At 44.6% G+C, this 27286-nt stretch overlaps 3 protein-coding genes across 5 annotated transcripts; 2 read left to right on the forward strand and 1 right to left on the reverse strand.

The window, feature by feature from the left end:
* The first annotated feature begins 428 nt into the window (after window positions 1-428).
* On the forward strand, window positions 429-5567 carry smu1a (SMU1 DNA replication regulator and spliceosomal factor a). The gene is made up of 12 exons (XM_026331115.1): window positions 429-547; window positions 1245-1455; window positions 1610-1762; window positions 1933-2043; window positions 2228-2356; window positions 2464-2583; window positions 2687-2803; window positions 2964-3091; window positions 3249-3375; window positions 3479-3646; window positions 4220-4372; window positions 4732-5567. Exons 1-12 carry the CDS (start codon window positions 522-524, stop codon window positions 4828-4830), a joined length of 1542 nt encoding a protein of 513 aa, XP_026186900.1. The 5' UTR covers window positions 429-521; the 3' UTR covers window positions 4831-5567.
* Window positions 5568-6275: 708 nt separating this feature from the next.
* LOC113144371 (probable carboxypeptidase X1) lies at window positions 6276-16762 on the forward strand. 2 transcript variants are annotated; one of them, XM_026330387.1, is made up of 15 exons: window positions 6276-6616; window positions 7303-7458; window positions 10219-10328; window positions 10416-10555; window positions 10647-10731; window positions 11172-11331; window positions 11413-11504; window positions 12096-12219; window positions 14000-14196; window positions 14409-14588; window positions 14762-14959; window positions 15046-15142; window positions 15375-15514; window positions 15599-15701; window positions 15957-16762. In XM_026330387.1, exons 1-15 carry the CDS (start codon window positions 6310-6312, stop codon window positions 16259-16261), a joined length of 2394 nt encoding a protein of 797 aa, XP_026186172.1. In that variant the 5' UTR covers window positions 6276-6309; the 3' UTR covers window positions 16262-16762. The 2 variants fall into 2 exon arrangements, with proteins under 2 accessions (XP_026186172.1, XP_026186171.1); XM_026330386.1 differs by lacking the exon at window positions 7303-7458.
* A 239-nt stretch (window positions 16763-17001) lies between these two features.
* elp1 (elongator acetyltransferase complex subunit 1) lies at window positions 17002-26822 on the reverse strand. 2 transcript variants are annotated; one of them, XM_026330384.1, is made up of 35 exons: window positions 26296-26822; window positions 26055-26207; window positions 25876-25957; window positions 25598-25678; window positions 25430-25515; window positions 25158-25348; window positions 24845-24968; window positions 24636-24729; window positions 24127-24357; window positions 23877-24047; window positions 23433-23511; window positions 23077-23232; window positions 22870-22976; window positions 22673-22776; window positions 22451-22504; window positions 22235-22340; window positions 21980-22095; window positions 21753-21826; window positions 21504-21582; window positions 21113-21192; window positions 20893-21030; window positions 20720-20805; window positions 20470-20618; window positions 19802-19925; window positions 19581-19678; window positions 19303-19504; window positions 19169-19230; window positions 18970-19032; window positions 18777-18837; window positions 18494-18607; window positions 18246-18345; window positions 18025-18152; window positions 17762-17913; window positions 17467-17542; window positions 17002-17143 (listed from the first exon to the last, which is right to left on the reverse strand). In XM_026330384.1, the coding sequence occupies exons 1-35, from the start codon at window positions 26443-26445 to the stop codon at window positions 17076-17078; spliced, it is 3939 nt and encodes a 1312-aa protein (XP_026186169.1). In that variant the 5' UTR covers window positions 26446-26822; the 3' UTR covers window positions 17002-17075. The 2 variants fall into 2 exon arrangements, with proteins under 2 accessions (XP_026186169.1, XP_026186170.1); XM_026330385.1 differs by lacking the exons at window positions 26055-26207; window positions 26296-26822 and having other exon boundaries at window positions 25872-25934.
* Between the last annotated feature and the right edge of the window lie 464 nt (window positions 26823-27286).

Raw genomic sequence — 27286 nt, forward strand, 5'->3', positions numbered from 1 at the left:
ATCATTGTAAACTGATGGATGAATGGAAGGGACAAAATTCTGCTGAAAGGAATTGACTTCATTGGTCATGGAAACAAAACTATGCACATATCAATATCTACATTTAGTATGAAACCAACACCACTCTGACAGTATCAAAAATTAATAGACATTGTATGATAGGTGCTATTTTTATGAAGTCCCATCTCTGTAGATAATATTTTTGAATAAATCTGCACCTATTTTTTGGCATTCTGAGCCCCACAACAAGCAAATGAGATTTTTATTCTTCTTTTATTCTTCTGAAAGAACATGTTCAGATTTAATTGTCCCCAAAATATAGTGGTATTATTGGATGTCTCAGGTTGAATCTGAATCTTGTGATTTTCATTTAAGACCAGAATAAAATTCCACCTCCACACAGTCAGCGTCAATTCAGACTTTTATTATGAAGTCCCTGAATCCTCCTGGTACTTCCGCCGTCCAGCGTGTGTGTAGCTGCAGAGCCGAGAGCGTCGTTTGCTATTCTGACATAAATAATCATGTCTCTGGAGGTGGAATCCGCAGAGTAAGTAATCTCATTTATTACTCCTAACGCAGTGTAGTTCTTGAGATAAACTATGCGCTTATAACGTCGCACATGATAATTTTTAGCCGCTGAGGCCCGTCTCATCCCGGCGTTAGCGCGCTAAGCTAATAAGCTAAGCTAACAAGCTAACTCACGGTTCTGGATGTCGTTTGTTTTTCGGTGCAGCGAAATAAGTTAAATGCAATTTGAAGATTGTTTGTCTTATTCAGGGTATTAAATCGCCCCTTTATGCATTTTTGTACTTCACTGTTTGTAGACATGGGAAACAGGAGAGTTACATTAATGTTAAATTAGCATTAAAGCTAAAGCTAACGTTGCACTACGATAAGATAAACTTCTTTATTTATTGTTTATTATTTATTGCATTAGCCTCAAACTCTGCTCTGTGCAGAAACACTAGATTCATGGCAACTGGACTTCTAGTTTTTATGTCGAAACCTTTCACTGCCTCGTCAGACTAACGACCTCTAGTGAACTTCACCAGGAATCAGACAAACCAGATCTGTATTTGCCATGAGCCACCAGCTGTTCTGCTTGTCTCAGTCTCTGTGCGGACCATACGACCTGCTGCTCCTTTATCACTGTCATTTAACTTTGAATGCTTAACCAAGACATTGTAGTTTGAGTTGCTTCATATGTTTGTTCAGGTGACTTACATCAGTTGTGTTTCCTACAGCGTGATCCGTCTGATTATGCAGTACTTAAAAGAAAATAGTCTGCATCGGACTCTTGCCACCCTGCAGGAGGAGACCACGGTGTCTCTGAACACAGTGGACAGTATAGAGAGTTTTGTGGCAGACATAAACAGTGGCCACTGGGATACAGTCCTGCAAGCCATCCAGTCCCTGAAGCTGCCAGATAAGACTCTGATAGACCTTTATGAGCAGGTGAGGTCTGGATCAATTGTGTTATGTCTGCTCCATCTTTTTCTCGGATTCTCTTCTGTTGCTGTTACTCATTCCAGGATATTATGTTAGTGAAGAGAACTTTTTAGATGATGCCATCCTTCACATTAAAGTGTCTGCATTTTTTCTTGGCCAGGTTGTGTTGGAGCTGATTGAGCTGAGAGAGTTGGGTGCAGCCCGCTCGCTCCTTAGACAGACCGACCCCATGATAATGCTGAAACAGACCCAGCCAGAGAGATATATCCACCTGGAGAACCTGCTGGCTCGCTCTTACTTCGACCCCAGGGAGGTGAGTCCAGACTGACTATTGTACATCCATGTTGAGTCACTCGGACCAGATGGCGTGGGAGATCATCTCACTCTTTGTTGCTTAATGCCAAAGACCCGCAGCATGTCTGTCAGGAGTGACTGATTTAGCCACAGTGAAGTGAATTGTGACGTATGTTTGTTGCTGCCCAGGCGTACCCAGATGGCAGCAGTAAGGAGAAGCGTCGGGCTGCTATTGCTCAGGCTCTGGCAGGGGAGGTCAGTGTGGTGCCACCCTCTCGTCTCATGGCTCTGCTGGGACAGGTAAGACATTTGTGGGCATAAATGTGTGATGAGTGTCTTTCCTCAGTGGGAGACTCGTTATAAAAACAACAATTTGTATCGTATCCTGACATATTTGTCACCTCAATGTTTTAATTACTATGGTAATACTACCCAAATACAATGCTGATGATGATTGAGTCCATTGTCTGTTCTGCTCCTTTAGGCTCTGAAGTGGCAGCAGCATCAGGGACTTCTGCCTCCTGGTATGACCATTGACTTGTTCAGGGGTAAAGCTGCTGTTAAAGATGTGGAGGAGGAGCGCTTCCCCACCCAGCTTAGCAGACACATCAAGGTAACTGTCCAAAGTATGGATGTTAGAAAACAACAGGAACGGGTACTTATGGTATCTTTCAGGACTTAACTGTTTTAAGCATCTGATCTTTTTTCCCGTCTGCACAGTTTGGACAGAAGTCTCATGTGGAGTGTTCACGATTCTCCCCTGATGGTCAGTACCTGGTCACCGGCTCTGTGGATGGATTCATTGAGGTCTGGAACTTCACCACTGGGAAAATCAGAAAGGTACATAACCAGATTTACTGTCTGATTGATTTTTAAGGCTCCATTTACACCTATGATTTCCAAACGTGTTCTGCTGAAATAACTGCATGCACGTCGCATACAGGATCTGAAGTACCAGGCTCAGGATAACTTCATGATGATGGACGATGCAGTGTTGTGTATGTGCTTCAGTCGGGACACAGAGATGTTGGCTAGTGGAGCTCAGGATGGAAAGATCAAGGTAGACCTTTCAAACCTTTTCTCCTTGCTCACATCGTTCTGCTTCTCGTAAATGCTACTGATTCTCACTGTATCGCTTGTTTCTCTGTTGTACAAAAATCGTTTTGTTCTAGTGTTGAACATTAAAATGTAGTAAAACATTGGGGGCTGTGTGTGTGTAGGTGTGGAAGATCCAGAGTGGTCAGTGTCTGAGGAGGTTTGAACGTGCACACAGTAAAGGAGTAACGTGTGTCAGCTTCTGTAAAGACAGCAGCCAGCTCCTCAGTGCTTCCTTCGATCAGATAATCAGGTAAAGTCACATGACCAAACACCTGCAGTGTTCTTGGTTCTCCCAACCCTTTTCTGAATGTACTGTAAATGTGACAGTGTAGTGGTGGTTTTGTTCTTTACTCCATCACCATTTTGGATGATGTTTGTGAATTTTGTCCTTGTGTGTTCTGCATAAGAATCCATGGACTCAAGTCAGGTAAAACTCTGAAGGAGTTCCGTGGTCACTCGTCATTCGTGAACGAGGCAACATTCACTCCAGATGGCCACCACATCATCAGCGCTTCGTCCGATGGTACAGTGAAGGTAAGACGGCATTCATTTACCTTTTTCTTATTTGAAACTTTAGCATCACGTGTCTCCGTTATAATGACCTATGTCTTTTCTCCCTGTGTTCAACCTGCTTCAGGTGTGGAACATGAAGACCACTGAGTGCACAAGCACCTTCAAGCCTCTGGGCACGTCGGCCGGAACTGACATCACAGTCAACAACGTCATCCTGCTGCCTAAGAACCCAGAGCATTTCGTCGTGTGTAACCGCTCCAACACAGTGGTCATCATGAACATGCAAGGACAGGTCTGGTCAAATCATTACTGCAGTAAATACAACACAAGTCATAAGCCACTGGCTACTTCATTTACATTTTGATTCTATGCCTTTTCTTTGTGACATGAATTTTTGGTTGCATGTGTATTTTTGTTTCTGTTGATAATAGATACACAACAGGATAGTGACAATACTGAGTTTTTGTTTGTACTCAAATGCCTCACCACAGGCAATACTGCATTAAAACCACAGGGAGTAATAAGTAAATGTATGAGGAGCAAATCAGCAGGGGCTTGATAACTTATTTTCTAGTTAAGTACTTGAGTTCGGATTAATTGCTTTAAAACTCTGTCATTTGAAACACCATCAGCTCTGCCATATACAAATTAATATTTATTTTGGGCTCATTAGTTACAGTTATATTTTCCTTATTAAGTACTGCACAATAAATACCAAAGATATGTGATATAGTTTAATTTATAGTTTAATGGTGTGTCAAAGGTGTTTTCATTTTGTAAGCAGGGTAATAATAATAATAATCTGCCCACCTTCTCGTATTCATGCTGTGTGGGCGTGAATGCATACGTGGTTTTCCCTGTGCAGATCGTGAGGAGCTTCAGCTCTGGTAAGAGGGAAGGTGGTGACTTTGTTTGCTGCACTCTGTCGCCTCGCGGAGAGTGGATCTACTGCGTGGGTGAAGACTTTGTGCTGTACTGCTTCAGCACAGTCACCGGTAAACTGGAGAGAACGCTGACGGTACGTTACTGAACAAGATCACAAAGAGATCAAAGAGTCACTGTTCATATCAATAATCCACAAATATTAATTTCTGTGTACTACATCTTTTAGCTGTTACACAAGTTAGTACCATACAAGCAGACCGTATTATCACTAGACTGGATTAATGGATTGTTTATACATTTAAATGCAAATGTTTTTTAAGTAGAATTAACTTTCACATGAAGAATCTTATGTTCTTGTTTTTGTCATTTTTGTTTTGATGCAGGCATTTCTGCTGATTTCATTTTTACTAGACTACTTTGATAAAATATGCTTGGCCTGTTACAGTTTTCTGACTTTAAGATCTTGCTCACCTCTCTCCCTCCCCCCCTTAGGTCCACGAGAAGGATGTGATCGGTATCGCCCACCACCCCCACCAGAATCTCATCGCCACCTACAGCGAGGACGGACTCCTGAAGCTCTGGAAACCTTGAGATCTTTGACCTGAAATGGGGGCTGAATGTTCTCACTCATGCTCTCCTCACTCTGGACACTACTGCACCCTTTCAGTTCTGTCATTTTACTGCACCGGTGAATCTTTCTGGGTCCTTGGAGTTCTGGGGTTTGCACAGTGGAGCCTTATTTACCTGAAAAACCTTTTTTCTGTTTGTGCCACAAACAAATCTGTGTAGGACACGTTAACTGCAAATATTTTATAATACTTTATTGCAGATATTAAGAAACCTTCTTTCACACTTGTCCAAATTAAAACACATTCCATTAATTCATCCTTTACATATTTTCTTTTTCAATTAAATAAGATTCTGCTGTTGAGCATCTGAACTTCAGACATTTGATTCTCTCCTTCAGAGACGGGAGTTGACGTTTGGGGTGAGAAGTGTAGTTACCAGACCTCATTTTTGTTTTAAAAATTAGACTCATTGTAAATATATTTTTTATTAGTGTTTTTTCTAAGAAGACCTGGTTAAATAGTGTCATGTGTTTCTATCTTTACAACCAAAGCTGTGTGGCATCACTTCAAAATTCTTCATATTACTGTCAGTATGGAGAATCAAACAATACATTCAAATTGATAACATTTCGTTTTCAGACATTTTTCCCACATTGAGTGCTTGAATTATGACTTAATGGTTTACAGATCTGTAACTTGCTGGATGTGCAGATTTACCATTAAACTCGCATCTGTGCCATTAAATCTGTTTAACCAGAACAGTGAGTGTCTTTAAAATGTGTATGTGTTGAAGGAAAACTGGAGCATGAACAATAACCTGAGATATCAAGGCAATATTTTAAAAATTTGTCACTTCTGAAGTTTTCAGGGACACCAGGTGTCACTGTACAGCCATTTCTGAGGGTTTGTAATGAAAAACTAAAAAAAAAGTAAATCCTTAGATTTCTAGCTCTGTATGTTGTTCAATATCTCTGCTCCTCAGATGAAGAACTGACAGAGTAATCCCTGAATAAACCGGTCGGATGGTTGTTAGTACAGCAGAAATGTGTCAGGTTGGTGAACAAGAGAGATGTCAGGAGTTTTGATTCTTCTCCTTTGGGCTGCTCCCTTCAGGGGTCGCCACAGCGAATCCTCTGCCTCCATTTAACCCTATCCTCTGTATCCTCCTCACCCACACCAACTATCCTCATGTCCTCCTTCACTACATCCAAGCCATGTCAGGATTTTTGATTATGCCTTCAAAATAAAAGCATTTTTACTTAACACCTGGTGGATTTCAGAGTGAAAAAATAAACATTTGATAATCACTGTCAGAGACAGGTAAGTTATTCTTTCACCTTTTCATTGGTTCATTTATTCCTACAGTGTTATTTAAACTACTCCAGTGCTTGTTTTATTTTGTAAGTCTGTGACTGGAAGTTGTTTGTGCAGTCGGGTCCTTGACAGAGCTGCAGTGTCAGGGAAGTTTAGTGTTGGAGGGTTCCTGCAGGAAAGAGTTACTATGGCAGAAGTTCTGCATCTCTTTTTGCTTTTATTGCTGCATTGGGGGTCATTTGTGATCGTTTCAGGTGGAGCTGCTGATGATGCAGCTGCACTGAAGTCCACTGTGGATGGAGCTTTTACTGCAACTCTGAGCCTCCTTTCTGCAGAGAAAGTTAACACTCCAAACACCACTGATGTTCCTGCCACAGGATTCACTGCCAGTTATGGAACGTCAACCACCCCCAGACCTCTGGCTGAGGATACTGATAAAGCAGCAGACAGAGCAGTTCCCAGAAAAGTTGAAGAAGAAGGTCCTGTGGAATTAGGTGAGTGAATCACTGTTTATTCTAAATTTAAAATTGGGATTTAAATCCTGTTTAATACCAATGCATAATATTTACAAGCAAAAGTTTAGCATTTGTGTGATATTTAACAAGTTAAGTGATAACTTTTTTTAAAAGATTAATTTTTTCTTCGGGGTTCCTCAAAGCCTGTTCTCAGTGTTCACAGAGTTCTGTTGGTCTTTGCATATCTGCTCTCAGTGAGTGACCGAGGGATGGGGGAGGAGGTTCCACACTATGCCCTGTGTGTGGTGAGACAGTTTGGTTTGTGTGTTTTCTTCTGATGAAAACCAGATGTTCGGTGTAATGCCTCAGACCCAAAAATGAGCAGGACCCCTCACGCCCTTTGACACCATCAGATTGCTCAACCTATACAGTGGAGCCGGAAGCAGTATTTCCATAAATGCAGCCCTATTTTGAAAAGTGGTTTGTGCTGCTTGCTGTGGCACTCGACCGTATCCTCTTGTGTTTTTGGAAAGATGTGCATTTGATTTAATGCAAAGAGTTAGCTGAGAAAATCCAGCTAGCTTGACTCTCCCTAAAGTTTAAAAAATCTGCCTAGCAGCAGCTCTGGAGCTCAATCGTGAACACGTTATTTCTCATTTCTGAAGCCGTCCGCAACAATATATGAATAACTTGTACTGTGCATAAAATAATTTGCCTTTTTATAGCAGTGAGGTTCTCCAGGAGCCTCAAGGTAACACAGAAGCCCAAAACAATCCCGAAGAGATCCAGAGTCCTCACCAAGAAGCCCAGGGTTGTTAAGAAATCCAAACTCCAGGTCAAAAAGCGTGTGAGCCTGTCTGTGGCCACGGAGACAGTCCCACGTATGTATTGGGATTAGCCCTAAAGCGTACAGTATGTCGGAGCAGACGAGGGTCAGATATTGGTGCAAATAGTTTTCTTTGCTTTCCCCAGCTTGAAAAAGTGGGTTAAGTGCATCAGGACAATTCAGTCTGACTGAAGTGTTAGTGCACCGACATCTAAAGGCTCACTGGGCAATTTGAAACTCACAGCGACTCTGAATTGTCCTATGAGGCAAACCTGGAAGGCAACAGACTATTTGCTATTTTAACACTAAATTCAGACCCAGGTCTCGGTGCATACTGTATGTCTGAACCTTTATACTGTGAAGAAATGAAATCTCTGCTGAGTTAAACCATAAACTTCACTGCTGTCTCTGATACAAACTGAGAGCTGATCAGAGACACAGATATCCCTTATGTTTACCCACTGGCCTCCCTGCGCCTGCAGTTAAAGAATCTTCACTTTGTCTTTTTTCTCCTTCCTTCATTATTACCAGTTATTTGTCCAGCTTTCCTCTGTATTATTTCTCTCCTGCCTGTCACTCTCTCTAACCCTAAAGTCAACTACTTCAAAACTAGTTATTAACATCGTTGGGTTAATGTTTTTTGTGTTGAGGTTTTGTTTCTGTTTCGTTTGCTGGTCAACCAGCTGCTCTGTGCACGTCTTCCTGTAAATGTGTGTTTATACGTACGGACGTATCTCACATTTTGCACATTATAGTGTTATATGACTGTATTTGTGTGGACTGGGAGTTCAGCCGGCTGAGTGTGTGTGTGTTAGTTAACTGAGTGTGTGTACATAGAGGGGACAGTTGAAGCAGAGATTAGCTGGTTGAGGTTCACCAGAAAGAAATGCTCAGGAAGCAGCTCTTAGTCCTGACCCCGATTGAAACCTGTTCATGTCAATGCTGGAAAGGTGCCATGCTAGGAAAGGGATTTACAGTACAAATGGATGTGTGCTGATTCACACTGGTGCCTATTAAAGGCCCGTTATTGTCGATCGTTCACTTGACTGCCTGGAATTGGTGTTTTGTGCCTTCTTCTACTTCTGGATGAGGGAGGAACTTTTCCAGTGTTTATCACATCTTTTTCCCAGGGGTGGGGAGGAATACCAGACACTCTCCTGCTTGGAATTATTTCTTATAATATTACCGTCTGGTAAAGTGATTCTTGCCGAGGAGCCCAGGGAGACGAGACTCGGGATGTGGGCAAAGTTTCTTTGATGAGGTGCCTCATGGCTCCATCCTCCCCCTGTGGTTCTTTTACAGGGAGAACAGAAGGCAATGGAAAGGGTTTTAGGGGAGTGGATGTGAGAGATCAGACAAGTAGCAGCCCACAGTCTTTCTCCTTTATATTCATTTTACTCAGAGTGTGGAAACACAATAATGTTCTTCTCCCTCAAAAAGCTACAGCTCAGAAGCATTTTAGATTTTGCCCTAAAACCAACAAACACACCTGACTGAGTTTCTCTCCCAGTGGAGTCTATTTGCCCAGATAGTCAGCTATGTTGTGGGCTGTGTTAATGTTCAATAAACGCAGTGATTTTGTTTCTGGGGCATCATCGACCGTTTGCCAAATCTCACTGGCTCAGATTCAAAAGTTTGTGGTTTGTCAGGAATCCAGACGGCAACAGAGAGACACTGCATTTTAGAGCTGAGTCACAAACAGCTCATCAGGGATTCAGCTGGACTACAGGGCAAAAGGGGGAAAGGGTTTTCAAAGGTAACGTTCATTTATGCTGCTTCTATACGTGTTAGCAGCCAGAAAAGCCTCCTGGCAGGGAGAGGCCATTTGGACCGAGCTGAACCCTCCAGACAAAGAGCGTCTGTCTGAGGACGTGGGGGAGGTTTAAAGAGAGTTCAGCTTTCTTTGTTCACTGCTCTTTAATTTAGCTTCTTTGGTTTTATTGGGAAATATGTCAGTGGTGTTAATTTGAATAAATGTATGAACAGTATCTGCTCATATTATTATATTTGTCATTGTCAGACTCATCCAGCTGTTCAGTGAGACCTGCTGCCCTGTAGGAAACATCTGCATTTCTGCTCCTGCTCTCTTTTATTTTCCTTCGTGTGTCACTCGTCACATTCGTAAAAGAAATCCCTGTTGGTTATATAACATTAAACATCTAAAGACATGAACAGACCAGCCCTTTTTCCTTTCCTCTCTTTTTAGTGGTTGTTGCTGTTCTCACACGTGTTTGATGTTTGTATAACTGCAGTCATGTCCGATACAGACATGTTACTGTGTTAAGGTCCTCGGGTATGAGGAGATGCTGTTTCAGGACTTTTTTTTTTCCTAATGTAATTTGACGTTAAACGCAGGCTCACTGAACACAGAAACACACACGTCTTCCAGTTCGTTAGTTAGTTTACTCAGTACCTGTGATGTCCAATGGCCCTAAACAATATGTACGTTTTGCTGTAATCAGCCACAAAACTCTGCACCAGAATCGTAACGTTCCTCTGACTGATCAAAAATCCAAAGTGAATCAGTTAAAACAGGAATAAGGTCACGATGCTTAAAGTCATGTAAGTGGCGTCTAAGTGCTCTCTGGGACCTGTAGAAAGACGTTATCAACCTTTCTTTTACTTTATTGTGAGCACAGTGTGTTTGTGCTGGAGGAGGAAGTGAATCTTAATGCCAGTGCTCAGTGAGTCACCTGCTACTGTCGGTGAAAAACATTTATCTACACTTTACCTGTAGAAGCTCAGATCCCACTTTCTGTGCTGCTCTATGAACGTTGTGTGATTGTAACAGTAGTTTATCCCTGTTGACTGTCAGAGTGTCCTCCGCTGGGTCTGGAGTCACTCAAAGTCAAAGACGGTCAGCTGAGAGCGTCGTCCTACAAACGCAGAGGCCTGGGCCCCCACCGCAGCCGCCTCAACATCCAGGTAACAGCACAGCAGCTGCCAACGCTCTGCTGTGTACACTCTACGACAACTATGAGGGTTTATTTTGTTTTCCTGTGTGTGCTTCAGTCTGGGATTGAGGACGGGGATATCTACGATGGCGCCTGGTGCGCTCAGCACAAAGACGAGCAGCAGTGGCTGGAGGTTGATGCTCGACGACTGACTCGCTTCACTGGTGTCATCCTCCAGGGTCGCAACTCCATCTGGAGGTCAGCGCTGAAGGACGCAGGTTTTATAGCGCCAGAGAGAGGAAATGGATGATAACTGCTCTAACACTGCATGTGTCTCGCTCACACACAGATGGGACCTGGTTCATACCTACAAGGTGCAGTTCAGCAACGACTCTCTGGTCTGGAAGCCGAGCATGAACGGGACCGAGGAGGCTGTGAGCGAACAACATCTTCTTCACCGTTCACCCTGAGCTCTTACCTCTCTTCTTCTCTGTGCACTTTTCCTGCTGCTCTGGTGTTCAGACTGTGATTATTGACTATTGTGATTATTGTTACAGCCTTACAGTGCTGCTATGATGAAGTAATGCTCTGTTCATTACTGGACATGCACCTTATAAACTAACACAACACAGTCTAAAAAACTACAGTAGGTTTGTAGATATACAGTATAGTATATCTACAAACCCAGGGCCATGATGCACTCTGGGAACACATTTATAGCTTAAAAAAAGATATTGATTAATTGATAAAAACCAACAAACTGTTAAGTCATGCAGCAGATGCTAAATGGAAGAAAGTAAAGTCACTGCAGTGAGACCTGCTGTCCTGAAAAGACGCTGTTAGGTTTTCTTTCATTGGACTTCCTGTGTTTAAGGTATATGAAGGGAACCAGGACACAGAGACACCTGTGCTCGCCCTGTTCAACACCTCCACGGTCGCACGTTACATCCGGATCAACCCACAGACCTGGTACCAGAACGGGACAGAGGGAGACATCTGCCTGAGAGCTGAGGTCTTAGGCTGCACACTCCCAGGTACAGGTGACCAACAGCTGGGATCGTGATTATGTTACACCACATCTGGCCGTAGTAACACTCACCTTTCCCATGTCATAGATCCAAATAATATCTACCCGTGGCAGACTGAGCCGACTGAGTCCAAAGACAAACTGGACTTCAGACACCACAACTACAAGGAGATGAGAAAGGTACGAGGAGATCACCAGAGTTTGTTTTTATGTTTAAACTTTACTTGTCCACAGATGAATCTCTGTCGAGAAGTTTAGAAGTGAAACTCTTTGACAAATGTACCAGTTTTTGGTTTTTGCAGTGACTGTTTGAATTTCCCAGTGTGGTCTGGACTCAGTCCTACCAAAAAACAAATATTGAGAGGTTTCCCTCCTTTGTGGCAGCTGAGGTCTGTCTGAAGACGCCATCCTGAATCTGATGGTCAGAAAACAGCCCACAGAAACAAACACACGCGTCCAGAGTCCATATGTGGAGATACATGTCAGCATTTTAACACAACTTCAGTCAGTGTGCTTTTTTTACATCATCACCATAAAGATCTAACTCGACAATAATCTGCTTCACACATTTGGTTTCTGTACCCGATGATGTGAATTACTACAGTAATACAGTCAATCTGCAGGATGTGCAGGTTCTTCATATATATGTAAATATTTATCGACTGGGACGTATTATTTCAAAGGAAAAACTTGCTCTTGCATTTCATGTACCATTTATTCGTTAATTGCTGTTCAATAAAATCAGTAACAACATGGACTTTTGTTTTCTAGCTGATGAAGCTGGTGCATGAGGCGTGTCCTGACATCACCCGTATCTACAGCATCGGAAAGAGCTACACAGGTTTGAAGCTCTACGTCATGGAGATCTCTGACAACCCTGGAAAACACGAGCTGGGTGAGACATGCTGAGACTAAAGTAGGATTTATGATGTTTACATCTAAAAAAAAAACAACAATTGAGAAAAAAATGTTTTACTTTTAAAATGTGTGATTTTTTTTTTTTTTTTTTTTTTGACCCACCTCATGAATCTCTGTGATACTGGATGTCAGACTTGTCAGGGTAGTGCTGCAGCTGCTGCCACGCTGCATTTTATGTGACAGGGGTCAGAGGGTCAGGGCTGACCCTACAGTGGCTGCCGCTGTATCCCAAGACAGGCGGGCGCTGTGTTAAACGTAGATGTGCGCAGTTCCTCTTGGTTTGCTCTGAGGTCTACAAATGTTTTCTTTGGCCTCCTCAGGTCTGCCCACATGGCTGCTGAGTTTTCCTGCCAAAGCGCACGGCAGTGAAGGCAGCAGAGGGAGAGTGAAAGACATGAGACAATATGATCACAGTTGTGATGATAAAAGATAACGTATTTTTAACTCCATCCTCAAGTGTGATGTTTTTTATTGGTATGTCAGATCAGTTCCAGGCTTTAACAACATCCCTCCTTATTTTTTCTCCAGAGCCGTTTTTCCACAGGCTTCCACTGGTTTGGTTCCATCTAATGTTCCACTGCAGGAACTCATTCAGAGTTGTCCAATATTCTCCTCTGTCCTTTTGCTTTCCACAGATTATGTAACTGTGAATGTCTTTCTCTCTGCATTGCTGTGTAGTTTGTCATGTAATGTGTGTCTGAAAGTTTGTTCTGATGCTCCCAGTAAAACAGAGTTTGAATATCGAATACTAAGATAAATAAATGAAGCAAAACCAGTAAAACCAGACAATCCGATTGTTCACCTCCTGGAAATTATAACTTTATAGTCTTTGAAAGAGAGAAAAGCAAATCAACACCATGGCTTTAACAAACTGTAAGTAAAGTAATACCTGCTTTTCTTCTCATGGCTGTTCAACACACGAATATAGGAACCAGAAAATACCGTATTTTCTAGGAGTTTAATGTGAACATTAGCATTTTTACTTCTTCGTTGGTCCAGTATTATCTTCATTTGAGTCGAGAGCCATGTAACACTAGTGACTACTTGACTAAATGACTAAATATACATATAAGTCGCTTCACTGTGTAGGTCGCAGGACAAGCCAGAGGAGGAAAAAAGACTTATAGTGTGGAAAATACAGTAATTATAACTTTACCTCAAATATTCACACCGGTTTCCTGACCAAATACACCCTCAATCTGGTCACAACCCCATAATTTCGCTAGATCTCATTGACTCAAATGAGCCCAATACTCAGTTACAGTACATAGAGAGCTTCCTGCTGTAAACCACTGAGCACACAGTATCAGTTACATTTTCACACTAAGTTTTCTGTTGAGGGCAGAAAGCAGGAGAACCCTCACCGAACATTTTCTCAGCTCAAACTTGTCTCCATAAACATTTTTGAAGAGGATGTGTGAGATTTCACAGCTGTCTGCCAGTGTCATGTATGTGGAGCAGATCCAGGTCTGTCTTCTGTGCAGCTCTACGTTGAAAACAGACACTGTAAGGGTGCTGAGTTCACTGCACATGTTAATACATTGCAGCAACAAATAATAATCTAACCTGCTGATGTGATGTAAACAACATAAAAGTGCCAGGTGTGTGTGCAGGGACCGTGTTTTTCTTGCTCTGTCTTTATATTTTTAAATGGTCTGTCTGCCTTGTCGCATTTCGAACATTAGAAACAGGATAAAGTGAATAAATAGAGTCCAGTCTATCACGGCCTGTGTCTGTGTTTTTGGTGTCCCCTGCAGGAGAACCAGAGTTCAGATATGTTGCAGGGATGCATGGGAACGAGGTGCTCGGCCGAGAGCTTCTGCTGAATCTGATGCAGTACATGTGTCAGGAATACAAGAGGGGCGACCAGAGAATCGTCCACCTAGTTAAGGAGACTCGCATCCACCTGCTGCCCTCCATGAACCCTGATGGATATGAAATGGCCTTTAAAAAGGTGCCTGGAGATGCAAAGTCCCACACTGGGCTGGGATCTCTGACCATCTTATATCTTAAAAGGCTTCATAACATACGATGAGCCGTGTTAGTAACAACAGTACTGTATTTACCAATAACACTATAATGCTGGGAATATATAATAAAGAACCAAAGGACATGTTGCACTCTGGTGTGGTTGAACATTCACATCCCACTTGATTTAATCCACAGGGCTCGGAGCTGGCGGGTTGGGCCCTGGGGCGTTACAGCTATGAAGGTATCGACATGAACCACAACTTTGCTGATCTCAATTCGGTGATGTGGACTGCCATCGAGCTGGAGACAGACCGGTCCAAGCTCATCAACCACTACTTCCCCATCCCTGAGCAGTACACTTCTGAGGAGGCCTTTGTAAGCAAACACACAACAGAAGTGATTGTTTTTCTAATTCTCCAAATCATCAGCTCCTTCTGTTACTGAGCCTCATATTTGGGAGCAGTGTGGCTCTTCATCTTCCTCTTTTTGGCTGAAAGTAAAAATGTGGACAAACTGAGTCGAGTCTGTCCTGACTGTAATTTCACCAGGTGGCGTCAGAGACCCGAGCTGTCATCAACTGGATGCAGAACATCCCGTTTGTTCTTGGTGCAAACCTCCATGGCGGCGAGCTGGTGGTCACCTACCCGTACGACATGACCCGGGACTGGGCCCCTCGTGAACACACGCCCACGCCGGACGAGAGCTTCTTCCGCTGGCTGGCCACGTCCTACGCCAGCACCAATCAGGTCGAGCCTTTCTCCTGCCGTTGCTGTTCTCACTTTGCAATCATCCGTCCACAATATGCACTGAACATGTTCTCATATACAATCAGGTGATGTCCAACCCGGACCGGAGACCCTGCCACAACAAGGACTTCCTCAGATATAACAACATCATCAATGGGGCCGACTGGCACATCGTACCAGGAAGTAAGAAAGTGTGTGTTTTAAAGTGAGGATGGGGGATGATTGATGCTGCTATGAGCCCTTGGATCTTATTCGGAGTAGACCGACAGCAGTTACACAAAATGTAAATCCCAAAGTGGTCCTGTACATTAATGTGGATTCAGTTTCAGGGTAAAATAACGAGAGCAGAGCTGCTGATTGACCATTACAGAAGAAAAACTGATTTTCAGCATTTTCTGTTTTGTCTGCTCTACAGGTATGAATGATTTCAGCTACCTTCACACCAACTGCTTTGAGGTGACCGTGGAGTTGTCCTGTGATAAATTCCCTCATGCCAGCGAGCTTCCTATCGAGTGGGAGAACAACCGAGAGTCTCTGCTGGTTTATATGGAGCAGGTCAGGTCAACTCTTTCTACAGTGTTTTGGATCTGCAGCCCCACTGAAACAGTGAGGCGTCATTTCTCTGTCTGCTGTTTTTAGGTTCACCGTGGAATTAAGGGCGTAGTTCGGGACAAAGACACCGAGGCTGGAATAGCAGATGCCATCATCAAGGTCGATGACATCGATCATCACATTAGATCAGGTACAGTTTCACATCAGCACAGTGAGTTTGTAAAAAGGAAGAAAGTGCTCTGTATATAGCAGTTTACGAAGATTACCGAAGTTTGAATGTTATCCACTGCAGCCAACAGAAACTCTTTGGTGTACTCAGTGTTCTGGCCTGTAGTGTTAAACTACATGCTGAAGATCTGTTGATGGGTAGAAAGATATTAATCAGAAAATAGTGGAATGTTCCACCATCATGTTTTATTTAAAGCATTTGTCTCTTATTTTGCAGTGGCAGACGGTGACTATTGGCGGCTGCTGAATCCTGGTGAGTACCAGGTGACGGCCAGCGCAGAGGGTTACTTCCCCTCCACCCGCACCTGCCAGGTCATGTACGAGCACTACCCCACCCTCTGCGACTTCCGCCTCACCAAGATGCCCAAACAGAGACTAAAAGAGATTTTAGCGAAGGGGGGGAAGCTCCCTAAGGACCTGCAGCTCAGGCTGCGGCAGCTTCGTCTTCGTAAGCTCCGTGTCACCACTAAGACCATCAACCAGAGACGCGCTGCTGCCACCAGGAGAGCAAAGAGGGTGTGATGGAGCGTCCTGCTGAGAATAAAGCAGGACTTGGTTCGTTCTCGGTTCAACCGGTCTTCACCACAGTTGTGACTTGTTTTATTCTTTAACTGGGACACCTGCACACACACACCTGAATACTTTCGATCTTCTGCTGTGGAGCAGCAGAACAATTGTTGGATCAGCTCCTTTCTTCCTTAAGGCCATTTATGCTGTTAAAGTCACAGACACCTCCAGAACGTTTGGACTTAAAGTGTGAATATGCTTTGATTGCGTGATAAGTCAATTTGAGCAGCTGCATTAGAAGAAGGCGTTTCCTCTCATGAGAAGTCAGTCAGTCCTGACGGGTAGAGACACGATGTATTGTACGTGAAACGATGGATGTTCAGTCTGCACAAACACAATAAACAAACTTTTGACCCTGACTTCATCTCAGACTCTGTCTTCCCCACAGCAGGACGTGCCCAAGAGCGATGAAGGTGCAGAGGACATGAGTCTTTTCGTTTGTCTTCTCAGCTTCCACTTTTCTGTTCTTCCACAGGGCGTTAAAACAGGATGACTCCTTCAAAATAACAGCATCATGATCACAAATCCAATAAAAGGAACAGTCCCCAGATTGGAACACACATACGGTTGGTTGGTAAGTTATTAACTTTTATAAATTTTTGGTATATTTCAAAGGAAAACGACATTTAAATTGATCTGACAGACCTGCCGTCATGACATTATGTTTCTAAATTCCAGAAAATGAACAAATTTGGTAAGGAGACATTAACAGAAGCTTTATTACATAATTATTTGACTTTACCGTTAAAAAATACAAATACAAGCTAATTCATTTAAGAATAGTGAGCTTCCACTTGACACCGTTTCTCATCTTTGGTGGCGTAAGGACCTCTGCATCTGCAAGAAAATGTTGACACAAACAGAAAAATGACTGGAGAAGCCTAAACAGATGATGTTACACCCATCTCCTGCTTAGGAAAATATATCTCCTCTCTTCTCCAGAACAAAGTCAGCAAGAAAAGGCAGCAAATCTCCATAAACTTCTGTTTATTAACAGAAATGTATTAACTATTAATTCCATGGATAATTACTATGAGCACCTTTCTTCCTAACCTATTCTGGAGAATGGACAAGGTTGTTACACCCAAAAACGTTCGACTCATGTCTCAGTGTTTGTTTACATATAGCACAGATCGGATATAATACAAAAGAGCTCTGACCTTGTTGTGAAGCTGCAGGTTTCTGCTGCTGGAAAGAAGCCATGATGCTGTTTGCAGTGGAGTTTGGCCCCGTGAGCTGTGAAGCACAAATTAGCAAAAATTAGTCAAAGCGCTTTCCTTGCTCACATACGCACAGAACCGAGCTGCGTATGTGTCATCAGTCTAAATGTTTTAATACAGATCATTCACATGTAGGCAACAGAAAAAGATCAGTCAGTGTTGGTCACAACAAGAGATGTAGCTTTGGATTGAGGCGTAAAGCCTAATACTGCGATAAATGTGGAGTCACAGTTACCGGGGCTTGATTATTGGGGAGACCTTCAGGCCACACCTCAGGCACAGCTGACTCCATCATCTGCAGAGCCTCCTCATACACCACCTGCAGCTTCTCCGCCTGCTTGTCGAACTGGAACAGCACCAGGGCTTTCAGCAGGTTGTGCACTTCCTCTGAAACAGGGAGGGCACGAAGGAGCGGTCAGGTTAGATGTGATCACATAACAAAAGGCTCTAAACAAGAAGAACTTATTAGTTCAGTAGAGTTAGATTTTGTTTCTGTACCTCTCATCTTGTCCACCGTGGTGATAATCTCACCCAGAGCGTGCATCAGCGCCCTGTCTTCCATCGGGCTTCCTTCCTTCAGACTGAGCTTCTTCCGCTCGGCCTTCCGCCGATTCTTTGATGATCTCCTGCAGATGCAGCGTGAACATTAAACCAGAAAACTACCCGATTTATCAGGTGGGCTGGAGACGTAAAATATGGAATAACACGTTTTGTCTTACGAGGAGATGCGGGAGTTACTCTGGGAGTATTTGGAGCTGGTCATCACACTGCTGGCTTCAGAGTAAAGCTCAGCATCAGGACAGTCTGGACCGTCCTCGTCTGGAAGAAAACGCAGTGTTCGGTTAAAATTATGACGGAATATAAAAAAAAATGTTTTAGGGACACGTCTGACATAAAAACCTAACTTCTTTAAATCAAACATGTTGGCTAAGAGACACTACGTCTCGTTAACGCTGACTTATCTCACCCAGCATGTCCAGTCTGGCCTTCTGTTTCTGCTCTCGAACAACAGCCAGTCGGGCCCTGTGTCGTGTGAACGTCGCTACCTGAGCCTCCAGGAAGACCACCTGGGTGCCGACAGCTGGTGGGAGACAACAGTTCTTTGTATGGCTGCTCAACAAAGCCTTTTCTTTCTGTTCAGTTTCTTCCTTTTCCCCTCTACCAAATCATTTGGAACCGACACGTTATTTCTGAAGCCGGATGTAAATTAGGGCGAGCCTGCTCACACTTCCAGGCAGAATGATTCTTACCTTCTGTCAGAGCAGGTTTCAGGTTGGTTTCTGTGATGTCTTGCCTGTTGTGCATGTAAATCTGAAGCCGAGAGAGTATGAAACTATCACACGTGCAAAGATATAAAAGGGCTGTAGTTGTCACCACGTGCTCCGTATTTAAGAACACGTTGACATTTTACAAATGAAAAGCAAAATCACTTAGCTCACTGACCAATCGCAGCGCCTCGTCCCAGACTGCACCAGTGACCAGAGCCACGATGGCTTCCTCACAGTCCTGTTGGAAACAGAAATTACAAACCTTTAGACCTCTATTCCAACTCTAAAAATCACACATCACAGTCTGCTCTTCCAATTTTATCCCTTTAGTTTTGCTCAAGCAGCAAACTTTGTCCAGCTGTAGAGAATCTTACTTTGGCGTACTGGTCCAGCAGCAGAGCAGCTTCTGAATATCGTCGCTGTTCAGTCAACTTCTCTACAAGGGGGGAAACGAATGATAGAGTAAAACCACGTCTCACTGTACCTGCTCACCTGTGGTCATGCTTACCTGCCAGGTCTCTGGCCAGCAGAGCCAACTGGTCAGGTGGCAGCGGGATCTGCTGCGCCACACAGATTGCATTTCTCCAGCTGGAGCTACTGGCAAACGCCTGCAGGGCCCTGATTGTTTCTCCGCATCGCCACAGCAACAGCCCGGCCTGCTCCGCCTGCTGCTGCTCCACGAGGTGCTCGGCATAGGCGCAGCTCAGAGCCTGGAGGTCAAAGGTCAACGTTCAGGGGTACGTACAGCTTAATGTTTAAAGGTTAATCTGGGGGTTGTGGCTGTACCTTGTACTGAGCGCCGTTTGCTGTGTACAGTCGCAGAGCCTCACTGTAGAGTTTCTGCTCCTTCACCAGTTTCAGAGCTTCAGGAAAATGTTCCTCTCCTGAACAAAAAGCCCAACAGGATCATGTATTAAAAAAAAACCCTCAGTGGATCAAGTCTGGGTTTGTGATAAACTACATACTACACTAAAATGATCCACAGAGTCCTGAGCTGACAGACTGACCGCACTTGCTGAGGTGATGAAGGGCCTTCCTGTAGCGCTTCAGGTGTTTGTCGATGGTGTAGCGTTGGTAGTTTGGCTCCAGGCTCTTCAGCATGTTTAAGAAGGGAATGTACTCTTTGGGGTCCTGCAGGAGTTGTGTACAGAAACGAACAAACATCAGCCAAGTTAAATAACAGATCACTTATCAATAGTATTCATTTGTTGTAGAGGCAGCATGTTCTGTAGCTATATCTCATTTTTGTGGGTTATGCACAGACCATCCTGGCTTGTTTGTTTTTCATAGATTTCCCATGTGGAACAGAACAAATGCAGATAGAAATGACTTCACACCTTCCTCCCATCAGAGCTGATTATCTACTTAGATCCTGGAGCACCTTGCACTTGAAGTTAACATATTAATGAGTAAATCTGTGCCATGCTTGGCAGCTTAAATGCCTCTTGTTTGGTTTTTACGCCCTCTGGCTGCTTTGGTGCATGAATCTGCATATCAATGAGGACAAAATGTTTTCCTTGAAACTCATTGCTGAGGTCCAAAGTGCTTCATTTACAATCAACTGGCTTAATTAATGGCCTTGTTAGCATAACGGGTCATGTCTAACATTTAGTCTGAGGGTTCAGATTTCTGTTTGAACTGTGATAAAGCTCTTTTCTCCTTCGTCATCTCGTACCTTCTGGGATTTCTCTGCCACCATGAGCACGAGCTCAAAGTCGTAGGTTCCCAGAGAGTGTTCGTACAGGTCGTTGACATTGACGAGGAAGAGGAGGTACTTCAGTGCCTCTTCAGCAGTCACAGCACCGGGAGCTGCAGGAGGGTTCTCTAAACAAACAGCACACAGTAATGTCACAGCGAGTCCTGCTCAGAAAATCTGCTCCTGTGTGAAACTAAACTCAGGCTGTTGATGTTTGAGGTGCACCCACCTCGAAGCTTGCGGACTTTCTGCAGAGCGACCTCGAGTTCAGGAACTGTCTTCTTCACGTGAGCAGTGAGTATGGACAGACAGAACCTGGACAGACCACAACAGGGTGTTTCTGTGTCTACTGTTAAATTCATTGCACATCCGTGTCAGAATCACTGCTGCAGTATCACTGACTTGTTTGGATCCATTGATTCCATGGCGCTCCGTAAAGAGTCACACACCACATCCACCTTCTTCTGCCCAGGGGCAGGCTGGGATTGGACGCAGCTGCTTTCAGGTCGGGGGTACATGGTGCTGGCTGTATCTTCCTCCCTGGATAGCAAACAGATGATGCACACATTACTAAGGAGCTGGTTTTGTCTCCGTCTGTCCTTCAGCTCAGACAAAGTCTTACTTGAGCTCAGTGAGGAAGAGGTTGATGTAGTTGATCGAGTCGAGTTGTGTGACGAAGGTCTTTACGTTCTCCAGGAAAACCTGGAGGAGGAAGATCAAGCCATCTCTTTTATTAATGCACTGCATTGTCATTACTAAGGACTTAACGAGGTCAGAAACAAACTGTAGCCTGTCGATCAGTTTTACTCCTTCGAAATGAGAAATTATTTGTTATCATTTACGCTAAATGTACCAGTTTCATTCATCTGGTTTATTTTCGATGCGATTATCGGCCATTTTGGTTTTAGAAATCATTGTTCTCAGCTTGTTAATGAACTTGTCAACAAGAAACGTTTTAAACTTTGCAGCAAAATGTGACATCACAAAAGTGCATGTTAAAATTTTGTGCGTACCTTTGGGTTGTGATCATAAATGAGGTTGAGATTGATCCTCAACTTCCTCATACACTCAAACGTTTCTCTGAACCTCAAGCTGGAAAGAAAAAACAAGCAAGAATTCTGGGTAAAACTGGATATTTCCTAACTATCAGACTGTTGATATTTATAACTGGTAAAATATATGTATGTTTATGTATTAAAAGCTAAATTCAGGGACAGATGGATATTGTCTGTTTTAAATGTATTGTGTTCAGTCACACTCACCTGTCCAACCACTGTCTGAGCTGAGCCAACACCAGCGCTCGATGGTGCACAGTCTCCAGGTTCCCACGAGGCATCTGGGCGCACACACATGAATTAAAGTGCGTGTCTCTAAATGTGTCGTTTCAAAAACTCATATGTGGAGATTTTAAAGCTGCATCTTGTATTTGTTATAGTCACAGAAACCCAAACCTGCTGTTCAGTGAAAGATGTCAGCGAGATGAACTCACCTGTAAAATCACTCTGGTATCTTGAGGCACCACAGTGACGATCCTGGATCCTCTCTCCACTCGACGCAGTGACTCGTCATTCTGACCTCCATCTGAGGCCAAGGCCACCTGCAGCCCTGTGGGGTCAAAGGTCATTCTCCTGAACTTTATTGTTAAACTTAGCAGTGACAACACCAACCTCACTAGTTGTTTTAGCAGGACAGAAAACAGAGTCTGTCTTATGAAGATACCCCGTTAGTGCCGTCTCCATCCTACCTTTGACACTGAGTGAGCTCAGGTGGAGGCAGCGGCAGGCGTGGGAGTGTGTGGTGACGAGAAGGAAGTCATTGCAAACGGCAAAGGAGGAAACGTTTGAGGCGAGCTGAGGAAGAGCAGAGGTAAACAAATGACCATAAGATGAAGAAAAGTTTCATTTCCCATTGGCTTTGACCAGAAATATTCCACAGTATCACTGGATTTGTGTTCATTTACCTCTGCGTCTCCAGCATACAGGTGAGATCTGTCTGTCAGGCCGAGAAGATGTTCCTGCACACATGCAGGACGGGACACATGCATTTAAGCCTTAAATCACCACAGGTCTCTGCATTCACTCAGACACAAAACGTTATTCCCATGCTTTAATATTTGATTTCCTACTTTCTGAATAAATGATGCTAACCCTAACCCATGTGTCTGCAGGTCAAGTGTGCCCACCTCTCCGCTGATGCTGCAGAGGGCCATCTGCACACAGGGAACCGGGAAGTTGATTCTACATCCGCTGGAGTCGCACCACTTCTCCACTGACGGCTCTGGACAGTCTACACAGAAACATATTTATATGAACTAATACACTTTGCAAAATGTCCCTGCTGTTCAGTGTGTTTCTGAATAAATTCGTGTTGGGTACTGACCCCAGAGCAGCCTCCTTATCTGTCCATCCCCGAGCTGTAGGGCCACAGTGCCGGTCGCACAGCACTGAACCATACTGACGACAACACCGTCCACTTCTATCTCAGACCTGAGCCGTTAAAAGCAGCACAAAAAGTAATTTGTGGGTCATTTCATTCGTTATCAGCTACACCAGACAAAGACGTGGCTGAAGGAGACACTTTGCTGACCTGACAGTGAGCGTGTCACTGGCGTCCTCAGCAGGATGGAGCATCAGCAGAGTGGAGGAGGTCGGCAGCAAACCAGAGCCCACTCCCACAAACAGCTCATCCCGCAGCCACAGCAGCTGCCGCAGGGCCACAGGGTCATCCTGGAGAAGTGCGACTCTAACAGAGGATCAACAGAAGACAGTAAAGTAAACCACATGAACAGGTACACGTGTTTTTTAATTTACTAAAGCAACCATGAATCAGACTGAGCAGGTGATGTTCAGGCAGGAATTCAGCTGTAAAAGTGCCAGGACCAGACAACACGGTGTGTCACACAGAAACGGCATCATCTACAAAACTGCTGGTTTTTGTCTTACCTGAAGGTTTTCTGGAGGACCAGAGGTCGAGACATAATCCTGAACCCATCTGCTGTTTTGTCAGTGTGTTGTCCTGAATCTGGATTAACAGGCAAATATGAAAATAAACAAATACACAAGAGCGACATGTAAATCTCCAATAACTGTTTCAGCTTGTTGAAGCAACAACACTCAGGTTTTAACAGGATCAAGATTCATGTTCAAAATGTTTATGTTGAATTTTGGTGTGAGTGGAGCAAAATGACAGTTTGGAAAGAAATTCAGAAATCCAAAGTTAGGCCTAACCAAGCTGGAGGAGCTTTAACCCTCAAGATTCTTACTGAACTAGGACAAATCAACCAAAGCTGTTAATTGTGCAGTCAATTAAAATAAATGTTCTTGGCCTAATGTCCTCACATTCAGCAGGAAATGACAAGAGCCATTTTATTTTACTGCAAACCCAACCTTGGCTGTAGACGGAGATCTGTCCGTCAGCAGTGAGCGCTGCCAGCTGATTGGTCCCGTGAGGCCGGCAGAGGAAGGTCACCTGGTTCACGGGTGATTTCAGCTGGAGCTCGAATGAACACATGGGAGGAGGAACCACACGCTGCCTGAATGTCGTCACCAGGATTTTACCTGAGAGGAATTAGACAAATGTTATGTTGTGCATTCATTACTCCTAAGTCTGCTCGTCTCACGTTTCAGTGGTGCTCACTTCCATCAATCACAGCCACGCTGGCGTCGTCGGTGTCGTCCAGCCCGGGGCTCCGCTCCGTCGTCCAGCCCCAGTCGTAAGTGATGCTGGTCCAAGTGCGGGTCACCATGTGGAGCCTTAGGGGGCTCTCTGCGTCCCAGCAGACACAGACTGGAGCCTTTTGAGGGTCTCTGCCAAAGTTCAGACTCTGCTTCAGATACCAGTGGTAGTTTCCCACCGTCCACAGCTGCACTGCAGAGGGAGCACGGACAAGTTTAAGACAAAAGTCTGATCAGAACAATTTTACTTCTAGATTCAGCCAATTTCTTACATCAGTTACAGAAAACGTTCCTCATATTTATGTTTGTCTAGTCTAGAATTTGCTGCTTAATGCTGCTCTCACTCAGAAATACAGTCCAGCATGAACCACACATGCAATATCGTGTATCATCATTACTCATGTCAACTTCTCCTGGTTAGTTTAACCTGAATTAGGGGACAATAGCCATAAATGCTGGTATCTGACTTACCGTAAGTGTGGACCTGCCCGTCCTCCCCAGCTGTCATATCCTCCAACCACACAGCTAAAACTGTGGAGTCACTGTTCCACAGCAGGTCCTTCACCTGAAACACAAGCACTGATCAGCCTTATAACATAAACCTGGATCATAGACTGGAGCTGTTGACAAAGATCAAACATGTCTGTGGGTTTGTGTCAGGCAGGTTTATCTGGTCGTGCCTTTGCCTGATCTTTGTTGAATGGCAGCGTGAAGTCTCCGTGCAGGAGTCCGTTCTTTTCCAGAAACACCACACTGTGTTTGTTGGGGTGACGCTGAGTGCTCGCTATCAGGCTGCCAGAGGGTCTGAAACACCAGGACAAGATTTAACTGTGGAGCTGCACCCCTCTTACAACAGGTTCTTGTCCTGTACACAGGACGGACACCGAGGTCTCTCTCATTCTTGTTCCGCCAGTTCTGCACATCATAAAATAAGCAGAAACTGAAGTGAAGCAAAGTGGTTTCACTGACAAAGAGGACCAACGGCACGCTTACTTCCAGCACAGTGCCTGCTCCAGGCCGCTGATGGGCTCGCTGGTGGCCTGCAGGACTCCCTCTCTGTTCCACACCCGCACCTTCCTGGCTCCGGTCTGAGGACAGACGGCGCTGACGGCAAACAGCTGGCCGTCACCTCGCCACGTCACCCGCGGCCGGCGGTCGTCCCACGGAGCAGCGGGCCGCACCTCCTATGGGTTCATAGTTACAACATTAAGAACGTCTCCATTAGTCCGAACACTTCTGGTGCTGGGATGTTTCCGGACACAGACCTGGATCTTCCTCTGCGCTGCTTGTTTCCCCTCGGAGCCATGGAACTGAGTTTCCTTCCTGCCCCAGCCCACCGTGATGAACTTGCCTGCACAACAACACGTTCTACATTTAATGAATCGTCTCGTGGCGTTCAGGTGGGAAACCACTAGTCTGAACCAAGTTCACACCTTCCCCAAAGTCATCCTGGTGAACTCCGACCTCGGTGATCGGCTCAAAGTCTTTGGTCATCATGATGATAGTTTCCTGACCTGTAAACACAAATTAACAGCGACTTAACGCGGATCAATACGTTTCACAAAGCAATGACCTTTTAACTAAGCGTCTGTTCTTTAATCTGCGTTAGAGGAACAGTGGATCCAACTCAACCTCCATCAGAACGTTCGTTAGAACCTAAAGACCTTCCACGTGTGGTGACGGTAACTTGTTCTTTCTTTAACATACAGACCAGTAGTGAGAAGGACGAGCTCTTCGTCCGGACTCCAGCTCATTGAGGTCAGACCGCTGTCCACGCTGCCGACACACTCCAGCTGCGGAACAGAACCACACAGCTGAAACGGGGTCCCTTCCCTGACTGGACCTAAAAACTGTCAGACAGCCCTTTGAGGAAAACAAAGTGGGTCACACCTGCCGGGTGCCGAGGTTGAAGAGGATGACGTCACCACTAGCTGTGGCCAAACACGCCGACTCCAGTTCGGATAAGTCCTGCAGTCCGACCACCAGGCCGGTACCGTCCTCCGGGAGGAAGCCGTCAGCAGTCAGCGAAGCCTCGCTTACAACCTGCAAAACAGCCCGTCAGCCACAGAAGGCAAGTACACAAGAAACCTCAGCTCGTCTTTAAAGGGACAAGAGGGTCCAACGAGCTCACCTGGCCAGTTCGGGGGTCGAACTCCGTGATGGAGTACTGGGATGAAACCAGCAGCGAACCAGTGTCCGCCCGCACAGAGAAACGCTGCGGGGAGCCCGGACCCTGCAGCCCTGAGCCCCGGAGGGTCTTTAGTAGCTTCAGGTTCCTCATTTCACTCTGGACGTGAGTCTGGACCCCGAAAGAAACCGGTCAAACAGGTTCGGTACCGCCTCAGCTGTAACTTCAGTGAGAACAGTTAGAAAACGTCCCTTTGTTGTAACAGCGACGTCACTAAACGTTGTTTCGATGTTTATACAGTGTCGGTACCGGTTCGTTAGGGCTATTAGAGACTAGACTGAGGCTGCTGCAGTCCAGAGTCCTGCGGGTCGTCCGACAACGGAACTGAACACTAAAGTAAAAGCTTCTGAGTCTGACAAGCTGCAAAACGTTTCCGAAATATCAGGATATTTCTCCAACGTGCAGCCTCAACAACAAAACACACATGTGACGCTCGTGACCTTTCACCTGTGACGCCGTTTTGTGACGTGCAGACGGTGTCGCCCTCTGGTGGTGGGAGTGAACATAGACCCACGTGTGTAAATGGGTTTGTTTTATTTAAATTTAACTGGTTAAATGATTTATTTTTACATTTGCTTTGACCATGAAGTACCTGCACACTGGACTTAAACACGTTGGCTATTTTTACTGACGCATGTACGTGTAAACATTTAATTTGATAAAAGTTGTGCTTTTTAACAACATCCATCCATCACCTGTACCCCCTTAGTCCTAACCAGCGTCCCAGGTATCAGCTGGAGCCTATCCCAGCTCTCTTTGGGTGGAAGGCAGGGGTACAGGGTCTTCTTAACAACTTAATATTATTATTTTGGGTAGATTTGATCCATTTCAATACAACCTTTAATATTACGCTGTGTTTTTTATCTAACAAAACAGCAAATAAAACTCTGAAATCATTTATAGGTACGTATTTGTAAAATAAAGTGAAGTAAAA

The sequence above is a fragment of the Mastacembelus armatus genome, chromosome 10 (assembly GCF_900324485.2).
Source record: "Mastacembelus armatus chromosome 10, fMasArm1.2, whole genome shotgun sequence".
NCBI classification, from domain to species: Eukaryota; Metazoa; Chordata; class Actinopteri; order Synbranchiformes; family Mastacembelidae; genus Mastacembelus; species Mastacembelus armatus.

Excerpts from the sequence above, each read along its gene's own strand:
- elp1 (XM_026330384.1), bottom strand. The coding sequence starts at position 26,445 with ATGAGGAACCTGAAGCTACTAAAGACCCTCCGGGGCTCAGGGCTGCAG. Across the intron at positions 25,516-25,597 it reads CCAGGATGACTTTGGGGAAG|GCAAGTTCATCACGGTGGGC; the intron begins GTGTGAACTTGG and ends GTTGTTGTGCAG. Across the intron at positions 19,505-19,580 it reads CAAACGGCGCTCAGTACAAG|GCTCTGAGCTGCGCCTATGC; the intron begins GTACAGCCACAA and ends TTTGACCTCCAG.
- LOC113144371 (XM_026330387.1), top strand. The coding sequence starts at position 6,310 with ATGGCAGAAGTTCTGCATCTCTTTTTGCTTTTATTGCTGCATTGGGGG. Across the intron at positions 14,197-14,408 it reads ATGAAATGGCCTTTAAAAAG|GGCTCGGAGCTGGCGGGTTG; the intron begins GTGCCTGGAGAT and ends TTTAATCCACAG. Across the intron at positions 14,960-15,045 it reads CCTACGCCAGCACCAATCAG|GTGATGTCCAACCCGGACCG; the intron begins GTCGAGCCTTTC and ends ATATACAATCAG.
- smu1a (XM_026331115.1), top strand. The coding sequence starts at position 522 with ATGTCTCTGGAGGTGGAATCCGCAGA. Across the intron at positions 1,763-1,932 it reads CTTACTTCGACCCCAGGGAG|GCGTACCCAGATGGCAGCAG; the intron begins GTGAGTCCAGAC and ends GTTGCTGCCCAG. Across the intron at positions 2,804-2,963 it reads CTCAGGATGGAAAGATCAAG|GTGTGGAAGATCCAGAGTGG; the intron begins GTAGACCTTTCA and ends GTGTGTGTGTAG.